The sequence below is a fragment of the Oculina patagonica genome, chromosome 11 (genome assembly GCF_052425735.1).
Source record: "Oculina patagonica isolate OP01 chromosome 11, crgOcupat, whole genome shotgun sequence".
NCBI classification, from domain to species: domain Eukaryota; kingdom Metazoa; phylum Cnidaria; class Anthozoa; order Scleractinia; family Oculinidae; genus Oculina; species Oculina patagonica.
Genome location: NC_135768.1, coordinates 5,324,883 through 5,347,644, shown reverse-complemented (window position 1 = coordinate 5,347,644; position 22,762 = coordinate 5,324,883). Strand labels below are relative to the sequence as shown.

Genomic DNA, 22,762 nt, shown 5'->3' with positions numbered 1-22,762 from the left:
ATCCAGGAGCAAGTGGAAATACTCCTAGTCGCTTCATGCTATGGAAACTGGGATAAGTTCCAGCCGATTAGGCTCGAACGCAGGGGGGTGGGGGGGGGGGGTGGGGGCTCTATAATAGGGGTGTTATAACTGGAAAAGTTATAGTTTTATCTCATCCCAAAGATTTTTGCCTTTGAGATTTATAGGAGGATTATATTTGGGGGTTAATCAAAACATTCATTTAAAGAATTTCACAAGACATGTTGGGTCAAGTATTAATAAATATTTATTGAATAATAATGAATATAGTCTTACATGTATCTCATAATCTTTGCAATCTTACCTGATAAGAAATGTCTGCGATTTGAAATCGAAGTATAATCATCCAAATCACAGCCAAAATTAAGCGCTCATTGCCATCCACTATGTCTTCTGCCCCAATACTCTCCAACTTCACCTATAAACAATCAGAACTGTTTATAAAGTGCATTCAGTTTGTATACATTTTTTGCACTGTAATTGTGGCATGTAAATATTGTTAGCATCACTAAAAACATATTAAAAAAGATTTAAATAAGCAAGAAGTAATCATTGCTAGTATTGTAAATAATATTAGGTTAGTATTGTAAGTTATGTAATGTTAATATGGTAGGTAATACCAATATTGTATAAGGTAGTGTCAGTATTGTCAACAATGTTCTCTTGTACTGTTAGTAATGTAGTCAATGTTAGTATTGTAAGTATTTTTTTTAAGTAATTTGTAGTATTGTAAGTAATATGTTAGTATGGTAAGAAATTTGTTGATCTCAATAAAAAAATTAGATTGTTGAGATAAGATAAGATGGATAGATGAAATAAGACAGCAATAAAAAATACAATGTACTTTTGTCTTATCAACCTGTATCAATAAAAATATTGCAATCGGTAAAGATTGGTTTTTAGCATAAATTTTCACAAAAACACAGGCTTTGTGCAGTGGAAATCTTGGAATATATTAAATAATCTATATATGATAAAACTAATGTATAACTGATTCATGGAATAGCCTTTCTGTATTATTTTTATCAACTTACTGAACGCTGCAGAAATTCAAGGGCCTTGTTTACGTTTTCAATCTTATGCACCCTGAGTTTTCCACGAGCTTAAAAGAGAACACAAATTTTAAGCATATACATACAGGTTTTTACAGTATTGTAATAAAGAGACAAAGTCGTACAACAACTTCAATGTAGGCATTCAAGGTGAATAAGAATGACATGCACTCAGTTGTATTATTTAAACCCATTAAAATGTGAACACCAGACAGTTCTGAACTGTTAATTATTTTGCTACCAATCAAAGGCAAGAGGGTCTCTCTCTCCCCTGCTAGGAAGAAGAGAGACCCTGGGAACAAGGATGCAAGAATAATTGGTTGGAAAAGTCTCATACCAATTTTTCCCAGCTTTTCACCAGAAATAATCTCAAGAAGACAAATCAGCAATCTGCCATCGCAGAGGTCTGTGAACAAGTCATCTACATGGCTGTTGTTCTGTAACAGATAATAAAAGGATGTATAGCTAAATCAAAAAATACTGAATGACTTGACTTTGGGCTTGCAGTTCTTCCCTCCACCGAGAAAAATATATGAGTACCAGCAATCAGACACAGGGCTATAACAAATTGGAGAAAATCGAAGTACCTGTACAGGTACATGTATAGGCTGATTAAAAAACTGAAGTCTTTTAAAACGTGCAAGACGCAGAAAAATATATATTTTCAAGCGGCAACAGTGGATTAAAAATTATACATAGCTTTTTCAGAACTTATTAAACATTAAACTTAAATTGTAGTGTAAAAGGTTCCCCATGTGGTTGGGAAGGGACTTTATGACTGTATGGGGAGGCTCTGGCTGAAATGGGGTACCTTTTTCAGGCTGTAGTTGTATAAAATGATAGGGATTCCACAAGGCAGAGTATACAACAAAGTTGGTACCTTATTCTTACTAATTTTCGCGAGTATTAATTTTCGCAATTTTTGCGATTTCGAAATAATAGCGAAATTAAATAGGCGCAAAAAAACGTTGCGCTAAATTTAAACATGCGAAAATTAATACCGCATTATATATCAAAGCAATAAAAATTTTAGTGTTTGGAAAGGCAACTATCTACCCTTAAAAATATCCTTCCGTCTTGTTTTCCACTAGCACCCTTACTTTGATAACTGTTTTCTTCAGCTCATAAAATAATAGCAACCCCTTTAGTACAGTTTCCAAAGTTTCCTTTCGCAGCTGGCTCCTTAAAGTAACATTGAGCCAAACCTTGTAAATTTCCAGTAGTTCCTTAACTCTTTGACGACTGATCGATAAAACACTGACAAATGTGCGAAATTTAATACACCTTTGCTCTAATTTTTCTTGCAATCACGAAAATTAATACTCGCAAAATTCAGCTCCTGACTTTTTGCGAAATTAAGTACATGCAAAAATTTGTAAGAATAAGGTATGTAAAAAGGGCACCATTTCTATCAAAGGTATATGAAAGGTTAACCTTTTCTGTCAAAAAAGGTGTATGAAAGGGTAAGGGTTTGGGTTTTGGGGAAGAGCCTTGCCATAGAAAAATTTTCTGAATACTGCAAAATTCCGTTTATAAGCCCTAGGCTTATACAACTTCGTAAGGGGTTTTGGGCGGGCTAATAAATGGAGGGGCTTATATCAACGGGGAACGGCTTATAAACGGAATAAAAAGAAAAACATTTCAAAACGAGTCATGGTGGCAGTGTTGATCGAAATACATTTTTAAGTTAAAAACTCATAATAAAGTAACATTAAGCCCTATTCAGTACTGTCATCCAGCAAAGCAAAGGGGCTTATATCTGGGGGTGATATAAATGGATGTTTGTTTTTGTTTCCAGGCAGATGGGCCTTTAATTAATCAGGGGGGCTTATCTGTGGAGGAGCTAATAATCAGAATTTTACAGTACCCCCACGAGGTTAGTGGAGACACAGCAGAGCTGCAAATAACAGTTGGTCATCGGACATTGGCAGACATGAATTTACTAATGTCCAACGAAATCCCCAGTGTAGTTGGACACAATGTCCAGACAATTTTTTGATCGTAAATCATTTTACGGCAACAATGAATAAAAATCTGTCCAGTCACAATTTTGTTTTGTCCGAACAAGATGGTGTCTTAGTAGGACATACCGGTATGTACTTTCAAGTGAAACAATTATTTGCAGCCCTGCACAGTTGTTGACAATATGTTGCTGTGACATGTCCCTTTGTATGATGATACTTTTCAGGGAAGGTGTCGCTGCAACATGTCCCAGCTACATTTTCGTGTGTGGGTGTACGTTGTGGTTAAATTTTACAATTTGGTATTTCCTTTGTTTTATTGTCATTATCATAATCATATTGCCCTGCACCAGAACAAAGAAAAAATGCTAAATTGTACCAAGCATAAAACTGAACCACAACATGTACATGTACCTGCACATGTCAGCACATTTAAACACAAGCTCTTGCTGGGAATGTTATGTTTACAGGAGGGGGCTGGCTACAGGGAAGTACACCTTGATTGTGTTAAAATTGGATTGTTTTATAATTTGAGAATCAGGGACTTTCCAAACACATTTTTGAGGTGGAGGGGGTATGTCTCTTGGACTTGTCCCCTCAAATCAAGACAACCCCTCTAAACACTTGAGAGGACTTGGCTCTTGTGTGAAGGGCTTATATGCTAAAATAATCCTCTTTGCATAACAAGTTAAAAATACATGAAGCTGCCTTGAGTGATACAATTAATTTACTTGAGTAAAACCCCGCAAAGTTTGCAGAACTTTACTCTACGTACCTTTAGAACGATATGCTTATAAAATTGCTCTTAAACTGAGCTTATTACAGTGCAAACTTCAGGTAATGATAATCTCTTGTACACTTACCTTATCAAGGAACGAATTGACCCACTTTGTGAAAGTTTTCTTTTGAGAGTTTATACGCTCATTTTTGAGCGCTCTTATTCTGTCTTTTTCAAACGTAGGTGTTGGCGGAGGTACATAAGCCATTATTTTGTGTCGAAGACGCCGTGAATCCCAAGGAAACCTTCAAACTCGTATTCGGTCGGATAATCCTTGTTTGTAAAACGAAACGTTTCGTATCTCGCGCCTCGTTAATCAGTTTCGCTTTGATGAAAACAATCTCCGCTCCATCATTTAATATCGCCTTTAGCACCAAAGAATCCAAATATTCTTTGTCAGAAAACCTCCATAAACATATTCTTTCCTTTCTCATCCAGATAAACAGCCTTTCTCTTGCAGAGGAAGCCTGTAGCTAATTGGCAAAATCTGTGTGTTGACCTTTCGTCGTGCAAATCACGAGCGATGTTTATAATAATCTCTCTCCGTGTCAAAACCACCAGTGTAAATCAAACGGCGTCTTCCAATTAAAACGATCTGAAGACGATATTAATTCATGTTGTTGATAATAGACTGAGCTAAACCTGCAGATTGTAGCTGCTTGGAAACCGGGAACGCTTTCAAGACCGTGACACGACAGTGTATTGGAATGTTTGGTAAATCCGCCGTTCGAATTTCTAACCTTCTCCGCGTTCCACCTCACACGACCTTATATGGAATGATTGACACATGAGCGATCAAAGATAGACCGACTGGCCTTCCGTTCTCGGTAACGCTGCCTGAGAAATCTGGCGTAAAAATCCGTAAGGGAATATGTTGAAGAAATCTAATACATGCTAATAGGGAATATTAGGAATATTTCAGTCTCATCAACACAGCTCTTCTCTATCTGGCCGGGTGGAGAAGGGGTGGGGGTGGGGAGTACCCGAACAAAAGGGTTGTCGAATGGCAGCTCCTGCGAATAATGATTTCGCGACTTTGCGAAACTGATATCTTTTTTTGTGAGCTCAAGACTCTCTGAGCTTTGCACAAGAATTCGAGACTCTGAGAAGGCGTCAAAGAAAAATGCAAGACCCCTGAAATTGAGCTAAAATTCTGCGACACACGCATTTTTGAGGGACCACCCACTGACCACTCCTAACAAAGTTTTATTACAGGAAGGCTGTGCTGGCCATTTCGCAGCACGGGAGGTTGGAATACTGCGATGTTAATTTCTAAAGAAAATCAACCAGATCGCGAAAAGTAAGCCCTGCCAAAATTTGTAGACAATTGGAAAGGTCAATAAATTGGTCAGCTTTAAGTGAGTCACCTGTTACCCTCTTCTCATTCTGGATAAAAATCTGAAACTGATATAAAACACATAAACATGTACAATAACAAGACCGATTTATTGCCGCATATACATAGCTTTTATCCTGTTATTTACATTTAAATAGTCGCAACAATGACGGTAAGGGAGACATTGAAAAGGTTGCGTTTTTCTTCGGAATTCCAAAATGCCAAGATCAGGTCTCTTCGATCAGATTGGAATAAATCAATCAGTAAGCTTCTATATAATAAAATCCACGAACTTTGTAAAAGATAAAAGCAACTACAAATGGCGATGTTTATCGACTAGGTGTTAATTATTTTTAAGTGCTTTACTTTCCACCGACGAAGCACAATAGTTTCTTTAGAACACTCGAACTATCCCCTGTTCTTTCGGCACGCTCGTAAGTTTTCGTGCAAATTTCTCATTGGTCGATAACAATAGGAAACTCTTCGTCACCCGACTGGCATTGTCATAAAATGTTTCACTTGTTATCTGAGTTCGGTCAACCAGTAGAGTCATTTGTGTACGCCACGCCATGTTCCGCAATACAGCTCCATATTAGCGCTGCTTTTCGTTCAGTCACTGATGTTTAAGCCACTTTTCCGTGCGGTGCAGGAGTTGGTTGTTTTATTTCCTTTGTTGCTGCAGGAAGATCTTGGTTTATCAGGAACACAAAGCGGAGACCACAAATCTATAAGAAGAGAGTAAATAGTAAAACATTTTTGTACATAAAATTCCCCCTGATGACATCACAAAAATATGCAATTAAAGAATTATAAAATACTAAAAAATAAATGGGAATATGCAGTGGCATTTCCACAGTGGTTCGTCATCCACTCTTCCCGATCGAGTTGGAATTTAGAAGTGTTCATTCCTGCGGAGGGAAGAAAACCGGACAACCCAGAGAAACCCCTCAGAGCAAGGACAAGAACCAACACAAACTACACCCACATATGACGTCGGGTACGGAAATCAAACCCGGGTCACATTGGTGGGAGGCAAGCGCTCTCACCACTGCGCCATCCCTGCTCCTCGGGTTATTTCATTTTGCGTTAAAAAAAATTACAGTTTGCGTTGATTGTTGTTAAATTTTGCGGCGAAAAACACGATTTTTTTCTTACCAAATGTAGCGCTGAACAAACGCAAACCAAATTAAACACAAAACCGCATTCGACAATTAATCAACTATTGCTTTGTCTTGAAAGATGAAGTTGCAACTCTACCGTTATATACATTGACGGACGGCCGGAAGGTATTTGTTTTTACCTCAAAAGTGGAGTTGTGATGGAGCCTCGCTTTAGTTCCCATGACAACAGGCTTGCCATCTATGTACAGCGGTCTGCGACCCTCGTTCACAACACAGTATTCACCATCGCTACGAAGTTTGATAACTGCCTGAGAAAGAAATGAAAATTAATAATTAACAGCTATACACCGATGTGGAGGTAACAAGTGGTGCCGCCGACGCAAATTTCCCTTTCGTAAACGGTCGTTGCCATTTGAAACGGTCGATGCCATTTATACTTTGGACCAAATCGCATGAAAGGATCCTTCAAACTGCTTGAGAGAATCAGATGTTTGTTTAGAAATGTCAAGCGATTCCAAAAATTATTTTGGTTTTCTAGTTGACGAAATAACCGAGCTTCGGTATACCATAAGATCGCTATGTTCTCGACACTTGTAAAAAATTTTAGAATTTTTCGAGCTTGTGCATACTATTAAATCGCTACGTTCTCGACATTAAGCATGCCGGTATGCACAAGCTCGAAGAATTCGCCCTGAATTCGTCCACTTCGAAACAAAAATAATTTTAAGAATCGCTTGGCATTTCTAAACAGGCATAGAATATTCTCATTAGGTTACTAAAGTAAATGGAGATATTCATCCATTCATTCGTTTGCGTGAGGTTTTCTGCAGTTTTCTGTTTCAATATTTCTTACTTCCGGGCTGAGCCAAATTTTTTACAAGTGTCGAGAACATAGCGATCTTATGGTATACCGAAGCTCGGATATTTCGTCAACTAGAAAACCAAAATAATTTTTGGAATCGCTTGACATTTCTAAACAAACATCTGATACTCTCAAGAAGTTTGAAAGATCCTTTCATGCGATTTGGTCCAAAGTATAAATGGCATCGACCGTTTCAAATGGCAACGACCGTTCTGAGAAATGGCATCGACCGTTTCAAATGGCAACGACCGTTTACGAAAGGGAAATTTGCGTCGCCGACACTGAGGTGAATAGTACTTTTAGCATCTACAAAGACAGTGAGATAATATAACCCAAAACGGATGACTTTTAACTCACTTATTCCTGTCAACGATTACAGCTTTCGCACGCGAGTTGCTCGGAGGTGAATAGCAAAGGAAATCCAGATTTTGAGTAGCCAATCAGAACGCGCCAACAACGCTATCTACTGTTTCAGTATACACTAAATAAGGATATTTACCTGGATAACATGTATATGACAACAATGAACATCAACCCAGGAATGAATTGATAAGTGATTTACGTCAAAACGTATGTTATCGCAAAGGCCAATCAAAGGCCTCGTTAGAACGAAGGTGTGGTAAAAACGCGAAGACTAATCATTTTACGTCTGCAGTTCTAGTTCTGGACTTTTAAGACCTCTATTGTGATTGGTTGAAAAATTTGACGTCATGTAAATCGCTCGCCGGCTTGTTTTCACACAAGGAATTTTTCGTAACGTGACACAACATGTGGAATGGGGGGCGATACATATCGGCGTCGTACCTTATTCTTACTAATTTTCGCGCGTACTTAATTTCGCGAAAATTCGAGAGCCGAATTTCGCGAGTATTAATTTTCGCGATTGCAAGAAAAATTATAGAAAAAGTGTATTAAATTTCGCGATTTCGTCAGTGTTTTATGGAGCAGTCATTGGAAATACACAAAGATCTTGCTCAATGTAACCACAAGGAGCTTGCAAACGGAAAGTTTAGTAACTGTACTAAAGAGGTTTTAAACCAATTTACAAGCTCGAAACAGTAATCAGAGGAAGGGTGCTAGTCAAAAACAAGACGAAAAGATATTTTTCAAGGTAGATAGTTGCAATTCCAAACATTTTTAAGTGTTTGGAAAAACATTAAAAAATTTTTATTTTTTTTATTATTTTAATATATAATATGGTATTAATTTTCGCGTGTTTAAATTTCGCGCATTGTTTTTTTCGCGCGTACTAAATTTCGCGATTATTTTGAAATCGCGAAAATTAGTAAGAATAAGGTACCTAAGGAATGAACTGATTCATACGCAACGCTTAAGTACAAATGCTCGCTTTATATAATAGAAAGAAATACAGAAAAGAGTGTCTACCTGCCGCCTGGAGATTTTCCATGCTGGCCCTTCCAACGACAGATCAACATCAACATGATTGTCAGCTGTCGATCTTCCAACAGTGATCTAAAAAGAAAAAACACAGAAAAAACAAAACCAACACCGAGTTATTGTCATAGCGCCATACTTTGACAGCAGAGTGTAGCATTCTGGATCGCACGTATATCAGTGTTGTACAGTGTACGCGATTGATCCATATTCGTGATGTAAGCTTGATCGTGTGAATGAGTACATGGACATAAATGTTTATGTCCGTTATGTTCAAAAGCGTGGGAAAATCCTCACTTTTTAGATCGACCCACCATGCTCTGTGGCAGACGTGGTGGCCTAGTGGTAAGCGTGCTAGACTCGAATCTTGTTGTCCGGGTTCGAGCCCTGGTCCGGGTTACTGTGTTGTGTTCTTGAGCAAAACACTTCCCTCTTACAATGCCTCTCTTCACTCAGGTGTTTAAATGGGTACTGATGAATTAACTGCTGGGGGTAACCCTGTGAAGGACTAGCATCCCATCAAAGGGGGAGTAGTAGAATACTCCTAGTTGGGCTGGACGCAGACTTAAACTTTACCGTACCATGCTCTGTACATGTCTGCTTAATTTATTTCCCGGCAATTTAGTAGGATTGAGGAGTAATGTAGAAAATTAAGCTGGCAGATAACGGGGGGGGCATTTCTTTTATTTAGACGATTTCCACAAGCGTGCGTAAAAAATGATCCACTTAACAAAGGCATGATTGGCAGGGGGAATAGGGGAAGTAAACTCAATATCCCCACTACCCCTACTACCAAGAGCTTATGAGTGCCCAGCAATTACTCTATCGCCTAACCGCTAAACGGCGTGGATTTCTATCAAGTTTGTAACAAAAGACTTACCTCTCTAGAGCGCATGAGGTACCTAACCAATCGGCCTCTTAACACTGCGAGCGTATGCGAATCAAATTCACTGGCTGGAGTGACGGTGGTAGTTCCGGCTGAGAACAAATCACGTGACGTTGTTAGCTGCTAACAGTCATGTCGTTTACTTCTTAAGTAATTATATTGTTAGCCTATCAGAGATATATCCTGTTGTTTCTGACTGGTTCTTCGTATGTCTCTTTGCTACTTATTTGGAGCTACAGCTAACTGGTCACGTGTGCTACTCACGCGTCATTTCACGTCCATGTGCATGCACTTAAAACGAGAACTACTATAATAGCAATAGGCCACTTTCGAATTTTCAGAATGGGACTGGAACTAGCTTCCAATGGTGGCTATTGTAGGACTGTCAATAACAACAGCTGTGTGTGTCATTTGAAATTGAAAAGATTCCACTCATTACCCTCCGTTGCAAGCCACGTGTAGGTCCCATTGAATCCGAGAACGTATTGGACTTCGTGTTGTGCAATTTAAGAAGTAATGGTACTTTCCATTTTTAGTCCGATTTAATGCTCGCTGAATTGTACTCCACCCACCAGTTACTAACTGGATACACTGTCGGGCCAAATGAACAGCATATACTGTACACCTATAATTATAGAAGCTGAAGAAATGGTGCTTATACAATGTACAAAATCTTACTGGCTGCATTGAGTTTCTCCACGATAACTTGCCAAAGGGGAATCTCTCCTTCCAACAAACGAATTTCTCGCTTGTTCCGTCTGTCGGCTAAAGAAAGCTCTTGTTCTAAGTTATCATCTTTGGCTTCTCTGCAAATAACAAAAAATATTCCAAAAAGTATCATGAGTATTAATAATAACTGAGCATAGTTGGAGTACAACTAAGAAGCTTTGCTGCCAGTAGAAGCAAAATTCTTGTAAATGAGATTGGCCTAACACATGAGCATTTGTACGGGGGGGGGGGGGGGCCCAGGTAAAGGGAAGAAAAAAAAAAAAAAAAAAAAAAAAACAAAAGACGGATATCATATTTGTTCTCGTAATTCAATCTGAAGGTCCCTGTATCCCCCCCCCCCCCCCCTGCCATGTACTGAGCTCTGTTACTGGTTAAAAGTGTCACTGTGTTTGTACTTACAAAAGCTCAGCATCATTGATTTGTTCCTCAGCATCAGAAAAACTCACTGCATGCTCTGCTGTGGAAACTAGAAAAAAAGTTTAATAAACATTGCTGTGGGTTTTTAAACTCTTGCACACCACCTGGCTAATGTAGTGCCTTATACACCACAAACAAATTTAACAATTGACAAGCGACGTATAAATTTTGTAATTAACTTCTTGATTGCCAGGCAATAGACAAGTATCTCACAGAAACAGGATTTTGTCTTCATTTTAGTTTTAGCTTACCTTAGAATTTTATTAGTTAACCTTAGAATTTTATTAGTTTTAGCTGATATAGAATTGTAAGCGCATTGAGTTTATTAAATGCGCACAAAAAACTTTATTATTATTATTATTATTTTACTGTTGTTTTCTTGTTTGCTTTCTTAACCATCTGTCTGACAGCCCGACTCAATGTCTGCCTGTCTGTCTGTTTTGTCTGACTACACCTGTATCTGTCTGCTCTGTCTGTCTGTCTGTCTGTCTGTCTGTCTGTTTGTTTAAGTCTTACTGTCTGACTGACTGACTAAATGTCTCTCTGTCTGTACAGTGTATGTCTGACTAACTTTCTGACTAACTTTATGTAACTGACTGACTGACAATTAAATGGATGAAAAACATGTGAATGATTCATTGATTGATTGACTTCGTTACCTGTTTGATCGGATAGAAGCTGGTATTGTCGCATCAGGAGCCAGTGATTCCTTAGGGCCTTGGATGACCGACACTGATGAAAAACTGAAGGGTTTTTATCCAACAAATCTTGGAATAATTCCAAAGAAGCTGGGCTATTCTAAATAAAAATAAAATTTAGGAAATATTACTTCAGGAACATCTACAATGTAATATTTTCACAGACTAATAAAAAAGTTGTTGTTGAAAAGAAATTTGCTTCTCACTAACGGAAAAAAAAGCACTTTTGGGTGACTTTTAATAAGTAGCTTTTTCTAATAGTTATTTACACTGTAACTAGCAACAAAACAATTACATATATGCAAAGTTCTTTCTCATCAATGTTCTTTCTAAAATTGTGCGGTTCATCATTGACATACCGCAGGAACATTTGCTAAGATGTGCTCTTCATCTTTGCTCCACAGCGCATTGTTCTGTGCAGCAGCTATAACATCTGGAGGGAGCTGTTTTACAGCAGTGGTGGCCAACCTTAAATTGGAACATAAAGATGAACTATCAACCCTCCCCCCTTCCCCCCCCCCCTTTCCCACCCCTATAAAAACCACCCAAAAAAAATTAAAACCCCCCATAAGACCCATAAAACACAAAAACCCCCGAGCGTGCCGCTATAACGAGAGTTGACTGTAAATGTACAGTTAATTTAAATGCTAAAAAAAAATTACTTGCAACTTGGGATGAACTGTGTTTATGAAAAACACAAAGATTTTCAGTTTATATTCCAGTCAAAGTGACTACAAACTGATAATCTGACCCAAACCTGACTGCACCTATCTACAGCTACATGTAACTACCAATAAATAGAACATGTTGCGTTCTGGAAAGCTTCAGTCACTTTGACTGTATGTGATCCTCCCCCCCCCATTTTTAAAAATTTTAAAAAATTAAAAAAAAAAAAAAAAAAAAAAATTATTTTAATTTTTGTGAGATTTTTTCAAAACAGAACCTACCATTTCCCTTTAAGCACTGTTTATGAAAGGAAAAATTTGTACAACTTCTGAGGTGGTCAAAATCAGAAAAAAACATCTGCAAGCAGCAATGAATAACCTGATAAAAATATACTACAGACCTTGAAATGCCTTGAAACATTCTATACAGTGGTGGTCCTGGTCAATTTATTTTACAGGGATTACACGTATATGCATTTACTTGATTAAACTACCTCCACGTGTACAAGTTTAATTGTTATAAAGTTCAATCACTACAGAATAATGCAACATAAAGTTTTAAAAACCTTGACACCACTGGGTCATAGAGAAGTTGATACCACCGCTCTTGAATCTCTTTCTGAGTAAATCGACAGGAGAACTTTACTCCAAGGTAAACAGCAGTCAAATCATTTGTCTAAAAGAAAGGAATGGTCATTAACAAAGAAGTAGTACAACTTTAGTCAAGTTTCCACTGTCTATAAAATTAGAGAAAATAGAGAATCTTCATCTAGGAGTAACTCCTTTGAAGGTTTTGTTGGTCAATTGTTAGTACAGGGAGCCTGCGTTCAAGCCTAGTGGCCCATCAGGTGGTTTCAGTAGTACAAAGTGACTAGAAGTATTCATTACCCCCCCCCCCCCCGATAGGATGCTAGTCTATCGCAGGGTTACAATCATAGGAGATTTGGTGGCCTAAAGGTTAGAGCAGTTTTCACTTGAGTGTCGAAAGTAATTCGTATTTGCTTTGGTTTTGCATTACTTCGCTTAGTGATTGGTTTAAAAATCTCGCGTCACTTTCTTAACCAATCAGGAGTGAAACCAAAACCAATCGTGACTCGTTCACATGCGTTTTCCCGCGCTTTGCGTGGGCTACATGTATTTACTTCGAGTTTTGATTGGTTCACTGGATTGTCTGTGTCTGTTTTGATTGGCCAGAGTAATTACTTTGGTTTTCGTTTTACGACACTCAATTGAAAACCGCTCTAGTGCACTGCACTTTGGATCTAGTGGTCCAGATTTGAGCCCTGGCCAGGGTCAATGTGTTGTGTTCTTGAGCAAGACACTTCACTCTCATAGTGCCTCTCTCCACTCAGGTGTACAAGAAAAATGTATAAATGGAAACTGGCCAATTAATGCTGGGGGGTAACACTACGATGGAATAGCATCCCATCCAGGGGAGAGTAGAAATACTCCTACTTAATGCTAGTGAAACCAGGATAAGCTCTGGCCTGATGGGCCTCTAGAATCAAATGTTGACTTTCCTTACAAAGCCTACCAGTTTTACCTGCTGAACTGCTGCAATGAGTGCTAGATCATCAGATGGTCTCCAACGTCCAAAGTCTTTATTCACTTGAGGATTCTATGACAAGTGTATTCACAAAATAATGTATTGAGTAATGTATTGTACAAGTAACAAATAGTTTTTAATGTTCCAAAATGATGCTAAATGGCGGTATAAAACTGCTCTGACGTTTCGGCAATACTGCCTTGTTCAGGGTGGCAAGGAGAAACTATTATTATTAACTACTACATGTATTATATGGTACAAGTAACACACTGATGTACCAACAATTCACAGTAAAGAGAAATTAAACTAGATGTAAATCCCACAGAGTAACACCAGTAATACTAACCTTACTTTTCCGCTGTTTTCTGGAAGAACCTTTACCAGTGGGCTGCGGAATTCATATAAAAGATATATTTTTTTACATTAATAGACATACTGATTCTGTACAGTTTAAAAACTAAAATAGGTAATAATTTATACTGAAAATGTGTAGTTCCAGAAAATGTCCATTCTTCCCACAGAAGGGATTGAAAATTTCTGGGGGGTGGGGGGTTCTCGAAGACCAACAAATTTAAAGAAATGTATGAACTGTAATTGGAATTTCCAGAGGGGTGGGAGGTTCTTATCAAAACCCCTTCCATGGATGGTATGGATATTTTATGGAACTACACAATCTACCTCACAATAAGCTAAGAGTAGCTACATAAACTTAAACATGGCAACTGCAGATTTTAAAACCATTTTAAATCTTTTATTGAGGTAACTGATGATAATGAATATGGTACTTCATGCTACCGAGGTAAAAATAAATCATTAATAATATTTTTCTATAATCAGCTTACCAAAGTTCTTTTAATCTCTTTTTCTAGTCCAGTGACATCACCTCTCTGTTTAGATGCCTTTTTAAGACTGCTCTCGACAAGTTCATCATCAAACTTCTTTCTCTTGATGGAACGTGAAGAGCTACGCCGTGGAGTACTACGCCCCGCCCGTCCTGCTGGCCGAGAGATGGGTGCTGGGGGGTTTGGTAAAGTAGTGGGAGGCAAAGATGACATGATTTCTTTTCTAAAAAAAACAATCAAACATATTTACATATTAACAGTCTTTGTAATACAATATGATCATCTCAATCACACAATTAAATCATTGACAATTGAAAGTAAATTTCAATCAAACATAATCAAATAATTTGCTTGTGGTTTAATTAATTTGATTAACCCATTGACGCCTGAAGGTTCTACGCACGCACCCACCCCTAAATACCTGGCTATTTTACGGCATTGAACGCAAACGCACGAGTGGAAAAAATAAACCATATGCGCAGTAAATTCAGACAAACCATTAGTTTCTGAAGTAAACTTTTATTCAAACTAGCCATGTTGATAAACCAATTTATGACTAAAAGAGATTCCCAGCATTGATAAATTGATCCCAAACGAAATTCCAAGACAGCGATAAAATTTTATTCACCTCCGCGCGTAATTTTGGAGCTCGCAAACACACGTAGACTTTGTACAAATTCTTTAGAAAAATCGTAAAATAGTTGGGTAAAAGATAGGTTTTCAATCTGTTCAACTGACACTGTCATTAATTCAATAACACTGAGCTTGTTTCTCGGTGCAGAAAAGCGGTAATTCGAGATGATAAAATTATCTTCAAATCACGGCGGCATGAAAAAGCATCAACAACGCTTACAAAATTACTGAATTCCGACCACTAACTTAACAGTAACACCGCTTTCTACGCGTTCCTTTAATTTTAATGTTAATAAACATACTCCTTTGTATATTCTGAAGCACTGTTGTAATTTTCTAAAGCGATAGACATAATTTAAAACAAAGCGGAGCTAAACAATGAAGAAGCAAGTCTCCCAAAAAATAGGTGTCAGATAACAACACGTGCGCAACAAATCTGTTCGCCTTCAAAAGCCTAAAATTCCGCACTCAAAATTGATAAATGAGAAAAACTTGAAAGAAACTTTGTTTAGAATTTGTTTTCAGTTAGGATGAAGCCAAGAAATTTGTTCACAAGCGTCAAAATATCAAAATGTTTCGAGCCGTGTTGTACTGCACGGCAGAATTAATTATCCACATGTTCATGTCGAACGCGAAGTTTTAATTTTAGCAGACGGCTTTTGGAGTCAATTGTACACTTAATGGATCTACCGAACCTTCAAAAAATTACATTCAAATTCGAAGCAATAACAGTACATTACCATTTCGTTTTCAGAAGTCTTGAGAAGCTGCATTTAGGCCGTGTTCAAGCCCGTGATTTGAATTCAAAACGCACTTGTAAGCGCCATTACGGCTTGTCTTCACGGCCGTGAAAGGAAAGATGAATCCTTCTTCAACAAGGTTTTAGCACTCTGTACTCCATGGTTTTCCGTTTTAGGGCCACTTAAATATTCTATAGTGTTTCTTCTTTCCTTTTTAAGTCTCAAAGATGGTATTTTTTGTGTTCAGAATCAAAAACAAGGCCTTGGAAGTTTGTAAATACGTGCCGCCCGGCGCCATGATTTTCTTGTACATTTTCAACGCACGGAATAAGACAAAAAACCTTCTTTCTAGGACCCGAAGAGTTCCCTAAAAATATGCGCAGAAAGCAGATTCTGATTGGTTTATTTTCCCTTATTATCTGTAGAACAATAGGAGAACCAAAAAGTCTCCAGGGAGGGAGGGAAAGGGCATTTGTCACGATGCGGATTTTACGGGCGGTTACGGGCGGCACAGGCATTTTAGGGGTGGTTTTTGCACGGGCGGTTAAGGGCGGCACAGGCGCCAATGGGTTAACCAGATCAAAAAACAAAAAAATATAAACATTCTTGCTGCCGATACATTTCCCTCACCTCACAATCAATCTAAATGTACCTGACGTTACTATTCGAACCAAATCGAATGTTTGATTAATCAAACTCAATCGAACTTAATTGGGATTGGGTTCAATTGAGTTTAGTAATCAAACACAATCGAACCTAATTGAAAGTTAGAATGGGCTTGACTGAGCTCGATGAGTATGATTGAGTTTGTTTAGGTTTGAGTGCATTCAATTTGAGACTGGATGGTGATTCAAAAATATTCGTAGCTGCTACTAAGACTGTTCAAATATAAGACTGTTCAAATATGTGGCAGTATTTAGGGTGAATTTTAGATTTTTTGATTGTGGTTGATTGGGTTCGATTAATTCGGAAATCGAACGCAATCGAACTCTCTCACGCAAATTTTTGGGTTCGATTGTGTTTGATTATCCCCGGCGTATCACACCGAACAAAATCGAACAAATTTTTCATCGAACTCAATCAAAATCAATTGAATCTAATCGAACGATTAAATTCGATTTTGTTCGGTCATCGAACGAAATCGGACAGCAATTTTTTTGTGAGTTCGATTTCCGAACCAAATCGAACAAAATCGAAATGAAGCGTTCGATTTAGTTCGGAAAACGTACTTGTGCTCTAAAATTAGAAGGAATACATGCTACTATTCAGAAATGTATCTAGAAGCGTACCGTTGGAAATGGCAAAATTCTGGAAAATTTGATTCAAGTTGCATTTGTTAATTTACAAAACTCATGAAATTCATTCCCGTGGTAAAAACCCGGGTACCAAATGCCCGGAAAATGTTGACATCAGTACACTGTGAATGTCGGGTCTAAAAATAAGTATTGAAATAAAGGAAGCATAACTTTAGATGGCTGGATCGATTGACGCATTTACCCGGGCATTTATCCCCGTGATAACAATGATGGAAAACCGAACATTCGCTCGATTCAGATGATATCGTCAGATATGACGTAAGCCGCTCACTTAGGTATCGTTCGGCGACCGAACTAAATCGAATGTCATCGGACTTTATCGAACGTTCGATTTGGTTCGATTTGCTTTTATTTTTTGTGAGTTTGATTTCGTTCGATGACCGAACAAAATCGAATTTAATCGTTCGATTAAGTTCAATTGCGTTCGATTGAGTTCGAAAACCGAACATTCGATGTGATACGCCGGGATTATCGAACTTATCGAGCCCAAATGTTCGATTACGTTCAATTGAGTTTGATTACCGAACAGTTCGATCAGTAAAGTCTAGAAGCTATTCAGCAACTCTATTTCTTAAGATTTTTAAACCTTAAAATGCAAATAGACTAGCCAGAACAGTAAGCTTATCATTCGCCAGGCCGTGACAAATGAAATTGAAGTTTATAAACATATAGAACTTCTGATCGTGAACGTCAGCTATACCTTAAGCTACCTACTAAAGATTCACAGCAAGTGCATGAATTGAAAGTTAATTTAACGATCAGGATCGTTGGCAAGAAAAACTACCCACACTGTCACTGCACATGACACTGTCAAAAGATAAACTGTGCTTGAGATTGTATAATTTGCGAGTCAATGATTGAGTTATGTGATGCAAATATATCGATATTTTGTACAAAATTTAAAACTGAATCCTCGAGGAAAGAGATAAACTCTACAACGTAATATCAAAGATGTATTTTACCTGTGTTGTCGCTCTGCTCACTCCGAAATGATTAAAAGAACGATGAAAACCACGGACAATTCATTCACCAAGAGACGCCATATTGAAACTAAGCCCGCACAGATTCATGGGACGTTCATGTTAGTCCCCAGTGCTCTTACGGGACAATTCTCAAAGGAAAAGTGGAGAAGAAAAGTCAGAGGTGAAATGGTGGTGAACCAAAATATAAATGTTCAGAAAAATTTACTCTGTTTCAGGGGAAAAATAGACAAAAGGTAGGCGAGGAAAAAAAACGATAAGGTAAGAGCTGCGGCCTTTTCACAGCTAAATATCTCACCCAAGATGTTCACACTGATGGTCCTGATGAAAAACAACTTCCAGTTCTCAATTTTAAAAATGCATAATTTTTTTATTCATTTAAACAGACTAAGCCCTTTAAGTTATGTTAAATAATACATAATTTTTCTTTGAGTTTAGAGAGCAGGCTCTTATAAAATACCAATTACTGAATTACCCTTGTGAGTTCACTGGAATGCAAAAAATTATATTCTACTACATGTAAATCTTACAAAATACGTACAAAATTACAACTCTTCAAGAGGGTACAATACTTTTCCGCAAAAACTGCTATTAGAAAATACATTATTAACTTTGCCACTACATTTACATATAACTTTGTCAAAAATGTAACATTGCTGGGATTAAGGTATTGTTCAGCCACGGGTTGTCCTAAAACCCGGAATGCCGGAAACCCGGAATGCCGGAATGCCGGAAATCCGGATAAGAAAGCCCGGAATCCTAAAACCCGGAATGACCTTTTTGTGTACGCCTTTTTTTCAATAAAATACGTGGAAATATGTGTGTTTTTTTTTGGGGGGGGGGGGGGGATTTGGAAGTTTGTTGCGAGTTTCCAATTACGTTGCGAGTTAGCGAATCAAATTGTCAATTTCGATACAAAGTTCCAAACTTCGGCCCGACTGAACTTCGCAATTTAGCTAGTTGAGGAGAAACAAAACATGTTGTTTCAAAGTCATGGCGATATCTGAACTCAATGATTTTAAAGGAAACAAGTTACGGCGGGAATATTCCAGCGATTATTGCGGCTCAAGTTGCAAAACATTTGTTTGACCAAATAGTCGATGTCAATAAAAACCTTACATTGTGTTAACTTGTGCAGATTAAAACCTTCTGTAGTTTATGTTATCAACAAGGGCTTTGCTACGCTTAATCGTTCGGAAAAAGCCATAAAAAAATATAAAAGGCTCACAAACTTTAAATTAATGTTTAGCGAGCCATATACATGTTGGCGTGACAAATAAGTCTTCCCTGTCGCCTCGCTTCGGCTTCGATTAAAATCAACTTTATGTAAAGATCCTGATGGGTAAACCATGTATCCAGTTTCATCCGGCTTACAAACGCAAAAGACTTGAAAATTAGGATTATACCTCGCACAAAGCATAAAAAATATATTTTTTTTTTTACAAAAAGGAAAATTTGACCAAATTTCTGACTGCATTAAAATTCATTTATTGTCAAATTACTTGCGTGATCGCTGGTGCGAAACGTTGTCTGACACTTCAACTGAATTATCGCTTCCATCATCAAGTGACGAATATATATCGACAGCGTTTGATACCCATTTACGAAAGGATGTTTTCATTCTAAGTGCAATAGACGGTATATGAATGTAATGCTTCTACTCACCATCAGTCAGAACATTGATTAGAAGGTTGTTATTGCCGTCCTGCTTGTTCGTCAAACAAATATTGTGCAACTTGAGCCGCAATAATCGCTGGAATATTCCCGCCGTAACTTGTTTCCTTTAAAATCATTGAGTTCAGATATCGCCATGACTTTGAAACAACATGTTTTGTTTCTCCTCAACTAGCTAAATTGCGAAGTTTGGTCGGGCCGAAGTTTGGAACTTTGCGATCGAAATTGACAATTTGATTCGCTAACTCGCAACGTAATTGGAAATTAAACTCGTAACAAACTTCCAAATCCCCCCCCCCCCCCAAAAAAAAAACAACAACATATTTCCACGTATTTTATTGAAAAAAGGCGTACACAAAAAGGTCATTCCGGGTTTTAGGATTCCGGGCTTTCTTATCCGGATTTCCGGCATTCCGGCATTCTGGTTTTCCGGCATTCCGGGTTTTAGGACAACCCTTCAGCCACAAAGTTTATCTTTCTAAACAGCATACACCAGCATTTCTTCCATACAGTAATATTGTTGTTGCAAATAGCATAAAGTAATATAGAATTATTAAATTAAAAACTGTTAGGCAAAAAGTTTCTATTTCATAGATGCCACCCTGAAAAAGAACTTAATCTGAGAGATGAGGGTGGTAAATGGTATTCTAATGTTCTAATGTGTAATAGCTTTTTTTCCTCGTGAATCATGATTTCCATATTCATGAGTCATGAACTGTGATTTTCCAAAACGCATTGTTATATTTCCGTGAAGCTGAAATATTGTACTTTTTGTGAATTGTGAAAGGGCCGTTTTATTTTCTGTGAACTGTGATCTGTACCCCCCCCCCCCCATCACCCTCAGGGATGGCCAATTTTGTCCAATAGTTCCCCTCCTCCCTTTAATTTTTGGCTATTCTCCCCTTAAACCATTGCTTTCCCCCTCAGTTTACTTACAATACATGTTTTGACTAACAAGTCCACTGTAGTGTTTATTCCTGCATTGAATTGAATTGGTCTACGGCAAATGTGACATAATTTAATTGCAAATTTGACAGCAGTTCTCTTCCAGTTATTCTACTCTCTTTAAATTATTTTGCAAAGGCAACTAAGAATATTATTTACCAGGAAAGGAAAATGTCAAGGCTCCCAAGAGGAACCAATTTCTTGCTGAAAATGCAAGGAGCCACGCCCAAGGGGATTCCATTTTTTCTTTATTTCACAAAGGCGTGGGTAATTTACACCATAGAAATTCTCACCCCACTTCTTAAGATCACGATCCATATAGTTCACATAGCTTCCAAGAGAACATCCGGATTCTCTTACAGCATTGTATGTGGACGTGGCAAATTTTGTTACCTCTTCTTGCTGATCAGGGTCATGAAACCTACCATAGGTGTAAAAGCTGTACTGCGCAGAACGGAATGGAAAAGCTGTGGATGTTGCAGAATGCTCTGCAATGTCGCCACCCATGTGAACAAACTCCAGAAGGCATTCTGACGGGATATCAATATGAGCAAAATATTTGGCCAAGGATGAAGGCAAGGAGTTGATCATCACCCCTTTAACATAAATGGGTTCTACCTCCTGGTGGACGAAGCCATGGCGTTTGCTGTATTCAGTTGTAAACTGCAGATAAGAGGTAAACATCTGAGGTGGTGTTTCTGTTGTTGGGTGAAGCATCTTAAGGCTTTCTTGCACCTTGTCTTCATGAATGTCGGAGTATACAGCATCAAGGGTCAAGGTTTTCTTGCCGAAGTAACCATGCAGAGCCATGTCGAGGTTGAGCTCTTTAGGAAAGTTGTTTAAATTCTTGCCAACTGCATTGAGCCCTTGTTCACTTTCATCAGTGGTGTCATATATGAGTCGACTCCAAATGAACTGATTTGGTCGTGGACCCACTTCTAGAGTGACATCAACTAAGACTCCAAAATTGCCACCACCACCTCCCTTCAAAGACCAGAAGAGATCCTGATTTTCATCTGCCGATGCTTTCACAAGTTCATTTCCATCAGCCGTAACCATGGAGAATGACATGGCTTTGTCACACGCCAACCCACCATATGCACGTGACAACATACTGTACCCACCCCCCGAGTATGTACCCTCCAATGCCCACGGCAGGAACGCACCCTCCCACAGCAACATAGCTAGTATCATCTAGCGCAGAATACACATCTCCCCAACATGCTCCAGCCTGCACAGTCACCATGTTCCCCTTAAGCTGAACTTGATTCATATTCTTAAGAGAGATGACAAATCCCTTACTGTCAGTGGTGGAGTAACCAGCGAAGCAGTGCCCCCCGGATTTTATAGCTACTGGAGTGCTAGTCTTGTTGGCGATTTGCAAACAACGCTTGATGTCTTCAGCGTTCTTAGGCAGGGCAACAAAGGCGGGATTTTCGTAACTGTAAGCAGGGTTGTAAATCTTTGTCGCTTCTTTGTAAAGATCAGGTTGCTCGGGAGTGACTGCGATATCTTGCAGTTGCTCAAGTGCTTCGCGTGCAGGGCTCCCTCCATGAATCATTCTGATCATTGCTGCGTTCTTGAGAAATCTTTTCTGGTGCAATCCATTGCGTATAAGACGAGAACCTTTTGACAAATACATGCCTTTAAACTTCGTCGCTATTTCTTGTGTACAGGAACATGTACTTTCACTTTCACCAGAATCTTTCACTGCTGAACTTCCGTGTTGACAACAGCATAAATACTTTGTGTATGGTCACTCAGGTGTACCGGTCCGTACCCAGTCTCTTTCCCATAGCCCTTTTTAAAAAGCTCCCCAGGAAAACCACTTCTAAAAGTACGGATGTCCACAAATTGTTCAAAAAGTTGCTCGAAAAAATACTCCAAAAAATCCAGAAAGTTGCTTTTTATTAATGTGTGCTAATTTCTATTTTAAGGTAAGATTTCTAAGCATTTTTTTATGCAATTTCATTCCAACGGCCAACATTTGTTGAATTACAAGGATTTCATTCACTGAGAAAAACCGTGAGAAGTCGATGACGTCATGCCTTTGCTGACGAGTTTGTAATGTTTCAATGCTGTCTTTTCCTCGGAAACCTTCGGCAAACTTTGTTAAACTTTGGAAAAGTTAAAAAAATGTTCGGAAACGTTCGTATGGCCTTCGAACA

General features: G+C 38.4%; 3 protein-coding genes across 3 annotated transcripts in view; all 3 read right to left on the bottom strand.

Moving 5' to 3' along the window:
- Positions 1-4,518, bottom strand: part of LOC144630557 (spectrin beta chain, non-erythrocytic 2-like) — a 92,379-nt gene extending 87,861 nt beyond the window's left edge. The window contains exons 1-4 of the mRNA XM_078488918.1: positions 3,895-4,518; positions 1,408-1,507; positions 1,053-1,120; positions 323-436 (exon numbers count right to left, since the gene is read on the bottom strand). Of these exons, the coding sequence (XP_078345044.1) occupies positions 323-436; positions 1,053-1,120; positions 1,408-1,507; positions 3,895-4,017 (405 nt within the window). The 5' untranslated portion in view covers positions 4,018-4,518. The remainder of the gene's footprint in view (positions 1-322; positions 437-1,052; positions 1,121-1,407; positions 1,508-3,894) is intronic.
- Positions 4,519-5,236: 718 nt separating this feature from the next.
- Positions 5,237-18,050, bottom strand: LOC144630590 (microspherule protein 1-like). The gene is made up of 13 exons (XM_078488963.1): positions 17,958-18,050; positions 14,307-14,529; positions 13,811-13,852; positions 13,462-13,536; positions 12,485-12,594; positions 11,613-11,721; positions 11,215-11,353; positions 10,538-10,604; positions 10,088-10,215; positions 9,404-9,501; positions 8,515-8,601; positions 6,446-6,574; positions 5,237-5,870 (listed from the first exon to the last, which is right to left on the bottom strand). The coding sequence occupies exons 2-13, from the start codon at positions 14,517-14,519 to the stop codon at positions 5,769-5,771; spliced, it is 1,299 nt and encodes a 432-aa protein (XP_078345089.1). The 5' UTR covers positions 14,520-14,529; positions 17,958-18,050; the 3' UTR covers positions 5,237-5,768.
- A 2,626-nt stretch (positions 18,051-20,676) lies between these two features.
- LOC144629809 (putative FAD-linked oxidoreductase YvdP) lies at positions 20,677-22,411 on the bottom strand. The gene is given in 2 exon segments (XM_078488019.1): positions 20,677-21,722; positions 21,724-22,411. Coding segments are annotated over 2 exon segments (1,467 nt in total). The 5' UTR covers positions 22,237-22,411; the 3' UTR covers positions 20,677-20,768.
- Between the last annotated feature and the right edge of the window lie 351 nt (positions 22,412-22,762).

Excerpts from the sequence above, each read along its gene's own strand:
- LOC144630590 (XM_078488963.1), bottom strand. The coding sequence starts at position 14,519 with ATGTCATCTTTGCCTCCCACTACTTTACCAAACCCCCCAGCACCCATC. Across the intron at positions 11,354-11,612 it reads TCTTAGCAAATGTTCCTGCG|AATAGCCCAGCTTCTTTGGA; the intron begins GTATGTCAATGA and ends ATTTTTATTTAG. Across the intron at positions 6,575-8,514 it reads GGAAAATCTCCAGGCGGCAG|GCAGTTATCAAACTTCGTAG; the intron begins GTAGACACTCTT and ends TTTCTTTCTCAG.